General features: G+C 34.2%; 1 protein-coding gene across 10 annotated transcripts in view; it reads right to left on the bottom strand.

Moving 5' to 3' along the window:
* The window catches only part of ASCC3 (activating signal cointegrator 1 complex subunit 3), a 283,374-nt gene that overhangs the window by 140,526 nt on the left and 130,292 nt on the right, over window positions 1-12,556 (bottom strand). For 9 of the 10 annotated variants that reach the window (XR_003991912.1, XM_030489984.1, XM_030489983.1 and 6 more), the window contains one exon: window positions 12,433-12,504. Coding sequence is in view for 9 of the 10 variants with exons in the window: in XM_030489984.1 (XP_030345844.1) it covers window positions 12,433-12,504 (72 nt within the window). In the remaining variant the exon portion in view is untranslated. Of the gene's footprint in view, window positions 1-9,213; window positions 9,580-12,432; window positions 12,505-12,556 lie in introns of those variants that run through there. The other variant, XM_030489992.1, reaches the window with a different exon arrangement.

The following is a 12,556-nucleotide window of genomic DNA, read 5'->3' as shown; positions in this document are numbered from 1 at the left end:
CATTGTTTGGTTTTACCCAGCTAAATCCTTATGACATGTTTTTTTACGTGGTATCCAGTTCTTGACCTGGGTATTACTTCTACTGAAATGAACAGTTAGGGGTATGGATCAACAGATCAATCTACTCACCATTTTCTCCCTTATGGTCAGCAGGAAACCTCCTCCAATTATTTTATAAAAACTCAATTCCTAATGAGGTTTCAACATTTCTCCCCAAGGAGTGGTGACTGCAACTATTTATGTTAAAAACATCCTCCTTTGCACCTCATTAAATAGAACCATCTCCTAGACTAAGTACAAATCACTGCTGTCTAGCCTCATTCTAAGGAATAATAAAATTGTTTCTCTCTTCTGTTGTGATTTATCCCCAACTGCAAGATACAGTTCAAAATTCCAGTGCCTAACATTTACAGAATGAAAAGTATATTCCATATAAAATATAAATGAGAACAACACACACAGCTCACCAATAGCTCTTGATCAAAAATACCCACTGCAAAACCAGAATGTCTTGATTACTAGATCTGATAGCATGACAGTGTATAAATGTGGTTTTCTCTTCATCTCACTAATATCACAATAATTTAAGATCACTATCCAGAACTAGTAACTAAAAGAACAGCAACTATGTATATAAAATAAGAGTTTTTATAAGATGACCTGTACTAAAGCCTAAAATGTTTAATGTAGAAATCTTGCCTTTATTTTAGCAGATTTTTGTATTTTGAGTATTAAAGTTTTTTCTCTGTTATTAAACAAAGTTCTGCATTAAAGTTCTGTATTAAACAACACCATGGGAATGGAAAAAGCTGAACAGGCTGTGTCACTTACCAAGGCAACAAGAGAATTTGAATTTATTTTCTAATTATTCTAATTCATTTTCACACATCTTGTATTTAAAAGAAATATTGATATAATCTGCATGTGTTATTAGGATATTTTACATAGCAGAAAATTGAAGGGTTACTAAGTGCCTACAAACTAGTTCTAATGAGGCGTTCCATTATCCTTCCTTTTCTATAGTAGATTCTTCACAATTTAAAAGCAGACTGCATTTACTCATAATATAAAATTAAATAATGTGCATTAGAATACAGGAGTTTTCATTCAAGTTTGAGAGGTCAAAAATGCCAAAAAAAAAAAAAATAAAAAATCGGCAAGTCATCATTAAAACGTCTCTGCATTCAAGAGAAGTATTTAGCAAACTGTGATGAAGAACAAAGCTACAGAAAACTATACAGTATTTTAACGGAAAATATTAACTAATAACAACGACTAAGAAATCTATAATGCTGCATCAACTAATCACTACTGTAATATGATCTATTTTGAGCTCTTGATAGATTACCATTAACTGTTCTTGCTGTTTTGATTTAAGTAGGCACTTAAATAAATTACTTCTGCTCATCCCTGTTTAAACAAAAACTAGGATTTTTGAAAAAACCTGTACAGAATCTAATTTAAAAAAATAATCTATTTAACATAGCTATTTATCTAATTATATTCCTATTTAAATATACCATCTTTTAAGAGTAATAACTCCTATTTAGTCTACAGATATTTTTACCATCATAATGTGCAATTGCTCATTTATTTATCTGTAATAATACTACTTTTTAAAGACATCTCTCCTATAATTGCAATTTTTGTATTTCTTTTAAGGTGGAAATGTATTTTTTATTTAAGATGTGCCCACTCCAATGAATAGCATATCGTACAGTCCCATCTAAATTTTATTATTGCTCCTGGAATTCTATGTATAAAGCTATGCTAAAGACATTATATTGGAACTACTTTCTTAACTTTCTTCCTATCTGCCTTTCCTTAATTTAGCCTTTTGTATTCTAAATCTATCCATAAAAAAGGCTCTACTATCATACATATTGTGAAATACTACCATCTTTCTTATTCTTTATTTTCATTTCTCTTATGGTTTCTTTCTTGATGCACCTCCTGCTCTGTCTGCTCTGACTTGTTACAGTCTTTATTGTTATAACTCTATTCTTAATACAAACTTAATTGCTCCTGGTTTTATTATCTTCCTTTTTCCTTGTCTTTCTTCTCTCCTTGTTTTATTTTTTCTAGCAAAAATTCTCCCTTTTTAAATACAGACTTTTCAACACAGAACTTGTTCAGAATCCTGAATTCCACCATTTCATGGCCACTGCAGCCAAGGCTTCTTCCAGCATTCACATCCCCAACCTGTCCTTCCACTTCTGTAAGTACAAGGTCTGGCACAGCATCAACCCCCATCAGCTCCTCAATCATCTGTGCTAGAAAGTTGTCATCAATGCACTCCAGAAAAATACCAGGTTGCTTTTGCCCTGCTGTATTCCCCTCCAGCAGATACTGGGGTGGTAAAGTTCCCCTGGAAGACCATGGACAGTGAACATGAGGCTCCTGGTTGTTTGAAGAAGGCCTCATCTACTGTATTCCTTATCAGTGAGTCTAGAAAAAACTCCCACAATAATGTTGTTCATGTCTGCCTGCTGGATAATCCTCTTCCTAAGCTCTCAGCAGGCTCACCATCCATCCCTAGGCAGAACTCCAGGTACTACTGCTGTGCTTTCACATGTAAGTTTCTTGCCATCCTGGTGTGACCTTGCTCAAGAGACTGTTACCACCACTGCAGCACTCAGTCACATATCACATCACATCTCTGATCTCAATATTATCTTAGCTCAGCAACTGGATGCGGATCTCCAATTTCTCCTTTTTGTTCCATATGCTGCATGTAGTAGCGCACAGGCATTTCAGAGAGGCGCTCAGTTACGCTCATGCAAAACATGACACCGTGTCTTCTGTCACTATATAAAAATGAAAGATATAGGGGGTTGGTGTCATTTCCATTCAAACCTATGGATAAAATAGTTCTGGATGCATGAATTTGACATTAAGCCTCTAGCATTAAAATAGAAGACTCTGATGATATCAAACCTTTACAATGAAGAACAGCCAGTGTGTACCAGCTGGACTAATGGGAGGATGCTTCTGAGTAAAAAGTACTCGCCCATATGAAACTTAATGACTCTTCCTCTATATATATACAACAGTTATACACATCTTCCACCCATGTATGCTGACTGGTACACCCGGTTTAATTTATATTAGGGAGTTCTAAATTATGAATTACTTTTAAAATGGCAAGAATGTATGTGTACAATCTTAGTTTATTATATTTTGAATTATATCAGATGGCCTACAAAATAAATGCTCAGTTATAGAATCAATGCTTAAATATGGATTCCGGATACTAAAGGAAACCTTTTTCAGAACAGTATAATGGGATCTATGCTATCTTCAATTTGTAGCATTAGCCAACTATATTACAAAATGCAGAAGAAAAATGAGTAGAGTTAAAGTGAAAGTAGAGGGCAAATTATTCAATAATCAGACAACCAAACAACATTTTACTGTATCCTATAGGTAGCAGGAATTATTCTGAATTTTAACTGACAGGCTAGAAACAGTAACAGCAATATCTATTCTTGTACAGAAAATTAAGCAAGAAAAGCTAGTCTATTAATATGCAAATATATGTCATTAGGCAGTTAACAACTGCATTTTTGCAGATGCCAATGGACTTGAACAACAATTATTATTAAAAATTATAAGTAGCTTTTAGCTGCATTTTTTTTTTTTTTAGAAAAGTAAGATAATGCAATAATTTCTTTCAAGCATTTCCCCATGTCCTGTTCTGACATTAACTATTTTGACTTTGCACAATAAAATATTTCTACATTATAGTAAGTTATACTTTTGACAAATATTGCTCCAGAATATGATTTGTCATGTTTACTGAATCTCTTCTTGTGTTTCCAAAACTATTCATACTTGTATGTATACCATCCATAATATGAAAAAATAATCCAGGAGCCAGTAGTGAGAAGCAGATTCTGTTCAGCTTTACTGAAGGAAAGGAACATAGAGGATACTGGAGAAATCTTAATATCTATTCTAATTCCTTTCACTTACATAAAAAGATTAAGAAAATTGCCATGTCAACCTCTATATCTTCTACTTTTGTAAGGTAATATAAATAAACCTACTAAACAATTAAAGAACAGAACAGTCAGGTCTTCTAGCTTATTTCTTGTCAGTACTAATTTAAAAACATAGACCATTATCCAGATATCCAGATTCTTTTTCTCCTAAACAACAGGTTTTAATCATTAGACAATTGAAGAACTGCCTTCAAGTATAAGCAATGTGGAAGTTAAAAAAGTTATGAAGAATTTAAATTATGAAGAATTTAAATTATGCAATACTTGGCAAACAGTGGTAAACTGCACTAGAATAATTATAATGTCTCTCATAAATCCATACTTTTGTACCTAGCCCTTCTCAAGATATCCTCTCCTATATAAGAATATCCTAAATATATCTTGATTAAATACATGAGAGTATATAAATGTTAACATATTCTGGAGTCATCTCTGCAGTAACCACAAAGAAAACTATCATCAATAAACACCACAGCACTACATATGTGAGAAATCTCATATTCTGGAATGTGAATAGAAGTATAAAGTCAAAAGGAATTTCTTAGTGTCTTGATAAGAATATTTATTTTCCATCCTCATTTATTTTTCAAAATAACTTATTTTCTGTAGCATCCTATATTACTGTATATTTCAAATTAAAACCCACTAATGACACTATGACTGGATTCTCTGGTAACATCTGTTAAAAACTCTGTAATAGGCGTAAGGTCTAGGTGGGCAGTAGTTATCGTGCTACATTTTGAGTAATATACAGAAGTTCTGACACTAATCAGGAAGTTTATTAGTTGATACTATCTGTTTTGTTAGATAAAGTAAGCATAAAGATCCATTTCTTTTAGGGCTATGGAGCGAGAATTTTCAAAAGCTTTGGACCACTGACAATCCTCAACATGTCTTCTGGAGTATCATTCATCCTTGCCATTACATTCTTACTGGAGAACAATATGAAGCTGGCAGGGATCCACAGACTTAACTCCCTACAATCTTCTAGACCATGATCTGCTGTCCTATGTCTGAAAAGCAGCTTTTTTAACATAGAGATAAGTAAAAGTAATCTCATTAGGTTGCAAGACTGGTCAAGCTGCCCTTACCACACTTGTAAGCTGTACATCTGTAAGTTAACATTATTATTTCATTCAAATATAATTTTAGGCTATGAAAAGTTACTCATTTGGAATTAAATTTGATTTTTTGTTTCAGTGATTCTATGTTCATTTATAATATCAGAAGAATAATTCTAAAGAGTAGTACTTGCTACCTGAAACACTTGTATTACTTCTACCAACACGATTATGTAGCTGTGCAAGACTACAGACATAAGCTGAACACCTCGTAAACTCATAATTAATGGAAAGATTAAATTGGTGCTTCTGGTCTACATATATTGATCATGAACACCTCAGTACACATATACTGACAAGCTACTATGTAAATACAAACATATATGCAAAAATTAGCACAAGGCACAGAAATACAGCACACAAATATTTAGAAGGGTACCTAATTGAAGAATAATGGGTTGTTATGGCATCCCTTTCCAGCAATTTCCTCAGCTTTCCATATAGACAGCTGACAAGGTATTAAATGTTTAAAGCCAGATTTGACCAGAAAATGCAAAGGAAAATACTACATATGTACCATTTGACAATAAGATGAAACATCTGGTATATAACATTTTTTGAAGTGCATCTTCTACACAGCACACCAATATAGTATTTTTAATTAAAGTAAGATATGAAGTTTCATTTATTCAGGCATAAGATTATATTAACTATTATATCCCTAAAATTGCAAAAGACAGTTAATGTGGAAATGAAGTGCGTAAATAAATCATGAAAATTCAGAACATAAAAATAGTGCACAGTCACTGAATTAGTTTGTCTATGATTTTGTTAAAGAAACCATACAAATGGGCCCTAATTGTGCAAAAACTGCAAAAGAAATAGTACAGAAAACTATCCAAAGAATTCAAGCTTTCTCTTAATCAGTTAACACAGAAAGAACATTCAAAATCATCAACCATAATCCACATATTCTGCCAGACCACACTACCTTCTGTATTTGTGCATTTTTATATATCTACATACATGTGTACATATATAAAATAGAAGCAACATATACATGTATATATATGCAAATAAGTTACACCAGGTGATACAGAAAAAGCCATCTGTATAGATACAGAGTTACAAAAACTCAGACTGAAATAAGCTCTTTAGGCTGTAAAATGGAAGTCCAGGAAAAACACCCAATCTAGATAAAGAATACATTTTAACAAATCCAGTAACTTTTCTGAGTTAATTGTCCAAAGTGTGCTATAAACACTATTCTGCCCAGAAAAACTACTAGGACAAGCTTAATTCTCAAGGTAGTAAGTGCCAGACAAACCTCTGAAGAAAATACTGGTCTATTAAATCTTATGACACAGCTATAAAAGCATTGTCAACAGTTGCAGTAACTAAGCTTATTAAACTTTTATCTTCACACGGCTTCTGCAACCAAATAACCGCTGGAAAAATGATAATAAAGAAATTTAATCCATCATTTTTACAGATGAAATTAATACCTGTCAAATTCGCTTCTGACAATTTAATATAATAGATTTAAAATACCTACTTTGTTAACTTTTTGGTTTAAGATAGCATTGCAAGAAAAGTAAGATGACATTTCTTAGTCCTGCAACATTCAAGTCAATTATTGTAAATAGACAACAATTACAGACAAAGTGAATTCTTTATGTGCAATATATAGCACAGAACCAGTTCTGACTGTATGAATTCAAGTGTAACTTGTTTCTGATCTGTGACATCAAAACCTATGATTTGAAAGAGTATGTTTATTCTACAAAGGTTGCTCTATCTCTACTAGTTTATAGTTCCTAAAACCTGCTCTGCTCAAGTTAACCAGAATTGTTGCTAAATATGTAGGAATACTACTACTGCATTCAATTTTGGATGTTGCAGTGAGGTTTTCAATAGCTATTTACTGTTTCAAAAATCCAGGTTCTTTGCAACAGACAACCTGGCATCTTAGGCCACCAGAAAAACCCTTCCCTGCATGTTGCAACCACTTCCTGTAAAGCCATGATGTCTCCTCAGTATTTATGTACTGATACTTTGAGCCTCAATACCCACACAGACAGCAAGGGCAATGCTGTCGGTGCAGAAGAACCACAGAAAGATGTCAGAACTTCCACTGAACAGTCTGGTTTTTGCTAGGAACTGAAAACATCAAGCTCAGTGAGAAAAAGAACTTTTGAGGATTTTCACTGACTACTAGACCTAGTGAAAGAAAAGTTAAACCAGACAATATGTCATCTCAGAGTTACACAGAAATCTCTCAAAAGCAGTGGGAAAAACAGACATTATTGTCTTAAAAAAGAAAAGATGTTTTGGAAGACAGGAGAATGCCAAAGGTACTCCAAGTTGAAAACTATAATAAATAGCCAAACTGGCAAATGAGCAAATTGCATTGGGTAAAGAACCAGGACTTAAACTTAAGTATCTGTGGCTGAAGACAAGTAGAGTAACAGAGTATTGGAGGTCAGACAAAAAAACCATACAGGGAAGTAAGATGCGGAGAGTAAATACAGAAGACCTGCTGAACCACCACAAGGGCAAAGAGAACACAGGACTTCTTTTGAAGGTTTAAGTAATATCAAAGAGAATCAGCTATGAGGAACAAAAAAAATAAGAAAAGGTTGCAGAAACAGACAAGACGAGTAGTCTGGGGAACATGGCAAAAACAAAGGAGTTTTATGAGTGCAGTTTGAGGAAGTACCTCCTCTGAAAGCTTTCAAAGAACTTCAGCAACTCTCCTTCAAATTCTTAATGCAAGAAATTAACAAGATCCCAAGAAATCTTATGCAATTTCAGATTTTTACTTTTGACAATTTTTGACAATTAACAGTAAGATTCTAACAAAATTCATAACTGCAGAAGTATTTAAGAGGTGATGGGGACAGTGGGAGAAACCTACGATCATCTCTCAGTAACCAAGGTAATAGGATAAAACAGCAAAGGGTTAGCAGGAGATATAACGGGTGTGAACCTGTACAACAACAGCAAAGATCAGAGTAAAAAAGAGTTAATTCCGTAGGATACTAACTTAAGCAACTCGACCTTGGCAAAAAGCAACAGCTCCATATCTTTTAGATAAAGAGATTTAATGTAAAGTTAAAATTTACATATGATTTGTTTCAGAGAAAAAAAACCCAAACCCACCATAAAAATACTGTTATTTCTCAAAACTCCCAAAAACATTGCTATTTCTCAAAGCATAACATGACAAAGGGGTTTTCCCCTCATATATTGTGAAGATAAACACAGCATGCAGTGTCCTAAACAGGCTAGTAATGCAATGTTTCAGTTTGTTATAAAAATTATGTTGACATATATGGTCTTCATTTCATGAAGTTCCCTACAGGCTGCCTTGGAAAAGTGCTACCTGCTCCCCAGAAATTGTTGCCATTAGGTGCCTGTCTCACAGGGCTGTAAAGCGTGAAGAAGCTTTTTCAGCTCTGTAGCTGAATTAAAGCTGTCAGTGTACGTGGCCCACTACCGGTGACTGCCTGACAAGAGACAGCTGTAATCACTTTGAGGGAATGATAATTTTCAGTGACTGAGCCTTCACCCAGTCTTTAAGGGAACAGTACACAAGAAGATAACTGCTGGCAAAAATATCTGCAACTGAGTGTGGAGTCATATTCTCTAATGAATGGAAAGTAACTTCAGGGTTTTCTTCTCTTTGTTTAAAGAATCTTTTGTTTATTAAGAGGTAGAAATAAAACTCGAAAAGCATAAAAACTGAGAGGGTCTAACATCTTTTCAGATAAAATCCGAACATAGTAAATTTGAAGTATGACATGAAAACAAATATTCATCAGCTAATATCGAGCACAGAAGGACAGTCCCAGGAAAGCAGACTCATCAGCACAAGAGTTTCACGCTTAAAGCAGTGTTAAGGGGTAGGATCTGATCGAGAAAACTCCTAAGGAAGATCTACATTGTTAGTAATCCTACAAAAAGAGCACAAAGCACCCGGAAACCTTTGGGACACTTTGGATCTTAATCCTTCAATCATGATAAAAAGTTTCTGTAACAAGACCCCTAGAAAACTCAGCAGGGCGAGCCATCTATCATTATACCTTTCCTAAAGGTAAACAAGAGGAGAATTATGCTATAAGACAAATGTTACAGTTTCAGCTGCATTTGGTAATTCAAAGTGAAGCCTACAAATGAGATATCTCATTAGTTTGAGCAGATGGATCAAAATTAAAGGCTGAATCACCAACTCTTAATTTCCCAGTAGCCACAAAGAGCTTGAAGTCTTGCAGAGGATGAATGTTGAAAAATCAACATAAAAAGCTTCTCTCCATCTGTCAAAACACATGCCTGTAGAATGCAACTACCTCCTACCAGTCTTAGTCTTAAAAAATGAAAACATATATACATCTATTAAAAACACTTCTGTCAAGCATCACACTGTAACCTGTAATAGGCCAGGGACACATCAGCTTGACTTCCATAAGAGTAAATTATTTGGTTCTGGCATGATAGAATTCTTTGAAAATGAGTTAACAGAACAGTAGATAAACAATGTTGAATCTGATTTATTAAGACATTCCAAAGACTCTGGTAAAGAATATTAAGGGACAACACTGTGAACATTTGATGGCCACTGGAAGGTGTACATTAACTCACAGAACTTTAGAAGAGGAAAAGTATTTTTCTCTAATTCTGGTATTGCCTTCTTGTGCTTCAGAACAAAACAAAATAGGTAGGTTTTTAGCTCTCGGGAGCATAGCTGATGAGATCTGTGTTTGTCATACATTACTGCCTGAATAATGACAAAATTCTAACCATGTCTTGAATTCCATACAGATATACAACTGCTGTAGAATTTTTTTTTTCTGAAGTATTGGGGGAGAAGGTGGAAATACATCTTTCTAAGAAGAACATTTAGAAATAATCACTGCTTTGTTAAAAAGCAAACAACTTTGCACACATAGAGCATGATGGTAACAGACTACGGTGAATGTGGACACAAGTTAATGGACTTCTTAAAACTAAGAAAATCAGAAGGTGGTGATAACTTTAAAAGATCAAAGACTATTCTCAAAATTGTGAAAAGACACTAAAGAAAACTTTCCTAGTGTAATATTCATGATATTCACTCATAATATTAATCTTTCACTACGGTGCAAGCAGCTCAATGCAGTTATATCTACATGACTTTTTTTTTATTGCACTTTTTTAACATCTGCAGTTGGTTTAAAGCTTAGACAGATCATTTTTCATAGCATACTCATTAAAAGGAAAAATTCCTAATTTTTAGTATGTGGTAAAACACTACATACTGTAATTAACTGTATTGTGCAATGATCTGATATACATGATTCTGCATTGTCAAAGACAGTATACCAGTGTTTGTATACCATTTATTTCAGAGTATGAATTTTTGTTTCTTAAGTATCATAGAATCAACTAGGCTGGAAAATACCTTTCAGATCATCAAGTCCAACCAATACCCTAGGACTGCTAAGACCACCACAAGACCAAGAAGTTTTAAATACTCTGAAGGGAAGTACAGTGTAACCGGTTGGTTTTTAGCTGTGTATTTAAGAGAGTTCTGCAACAGAGCAGAACAAACATTTTCAAGCAAAGAAAATGTTTAACATCTAAGATCAATTGAATCAAATTTACCAAAGCATTCTGAAATCAAATCAACATTTTTACAGCAAGGGAAACCACACTTCTGCTTTGCCTGAAAATACACTCCTTATTTGGTTGTTGGTTTGACATTGAATTTTCAGAAATTGAGATCAGCAGTAGAGTCCACCATGGAAACTGTGACATTTAGTAGACTACAGCTCTTTACTCGATCTCTTTCAGCTGTAGATCACGCCTAGAAAGAAAATGCTCACGCATTCGGCTGCTAGTACAGGAACTAAAACTGTTCTCAAGGAAAGCTAAATAACCTCCTCCTGCTAGAATTAAACAACTTATTGTACTTGAATTTGTAAAAATAATATTATATATATTTTTGGACAATTTTTTCCTCAGTGTGAAGAAAAGGGGAAGAAAGGTGCAATAAATATGCTGGAACAGCATGAAACTTCCTGCCGAGAATCCAAGATATGTTACTTATTTAGACATACTGATTTAAAGAATCTGCTACTCACAGGTTTATCTACAGCAAGTGAAAATACACAAAATCATAACAAGAAATGAATGATAAGAAACTAACGTACCTCAGTGCTAGTTATTTGGTAAGGTATGTGCATAATTGACAATGAGATGAAAATAAAGTTCCCTTGGTGCTGCCAACAAATTTTGTTAACAGTCTTCACAAGAAAATATCAGCATTTCCATATGTAATCTTCATGAAAGTTTTCTGAATGTAACAAACAGTAACTGATATCAACAAGAGAAGAGAAGTGGAAGAATGGTGTTAAAGCAGGGGAGCACGAGGACTAAGAAGCTGTTGCTGGAGTATTTCCACCCCCTGAAGTCATAAACCAACTGTTCATCTTTCAAAAAACTCCACAATCTGCATTTTATGTGAAAAGAGAAAAACGGGCAACTCTTAGTGTGACTGTGTGGGAAAGTTTCCCTCTTTTATATGTAAGTTACTTAATGAAAAGCCTTTTCAAGGATCACGGTGCACTAGCACACTAGCATTTGTTCCTGCTCTGAACAGGTGCCATACCTGCTACAACTACTTCTGCTTAAACTGCTGTGTTGTGCAAAGTTCTAGCAGAAATGAGACATCATTTGGGGGTGATGCAGGAGCACAAAAACAACAGAATGATAAAACTATTCAGGCAAATGAATTAAGCCCATAGTCTTAATGAAGGAGAATATAAGGCTTGAAAATTCGCTGCAAAAACCTCTATTTTAAAGCAAAATGAAGGATTACTTCCTTTAAAAAGAAAACAAAACACAAACCCCAGGATATTTCAAATGACAGATGCTGAGCTGTTGTGCACCATACCTTCAACACTGCATAATTTTCACCCCTCATCTCTAACAGGAGATACTAGAATTTGATAGATATGGGAAAGCCTAAGAAATAACTAAGTGCTGTATTTTTCATTTGTTTAATCATTAAATGTGCCTAAGTGTCAGGTCTCTAAAGCACTGACCTACTTTGCCTAGTCATTTTTTAAAAAGTCACATATATATACATTAATTACTTTAAGGGATATGTAAAGTACCAAGCATTTTCACCTTAGCTAGAAGCTAACATCATTTAGCCTGGTTAGATTTTCTTGCATGCTGTTTTTATAAAGTGTCAAGATTAGAGATGACCTCTGAAGTAACATATCTCAAAATAATTTAAAAAAATGCTCACTCTATAATTGCGATGATCAAAACTAATCTCATTATATGTGTTCTGAATCCAAACCAAAGCAGAAAATAAATACCTGGTGTCCAGCCATTATTTGCTTCAGCACATTTTCATAACATACTTCATCCATATGATTCAGTTGCTGCACCTGAAAAACAAACATCATATTACATATTAAACGCATTTCTGTCTTTCTACTA

Source organism: Strigops habroptila, chromosome 6 (genome assembly GCF_004027225.2).
Source record: "Strigops habroptila isolate Jane chromosome 6, bStrHab1.2.pri, whole genome shotgun sequence".
Taxonomy (NCBI): Eukaryota; Metazoa; Chordata; class Aves; order Psittaciformes; family Psittacidae; genus Strigops; species Strigops habroptila.
This window is presented reverse-complemented; position numbering and strand designations above follow the sequence as displayed.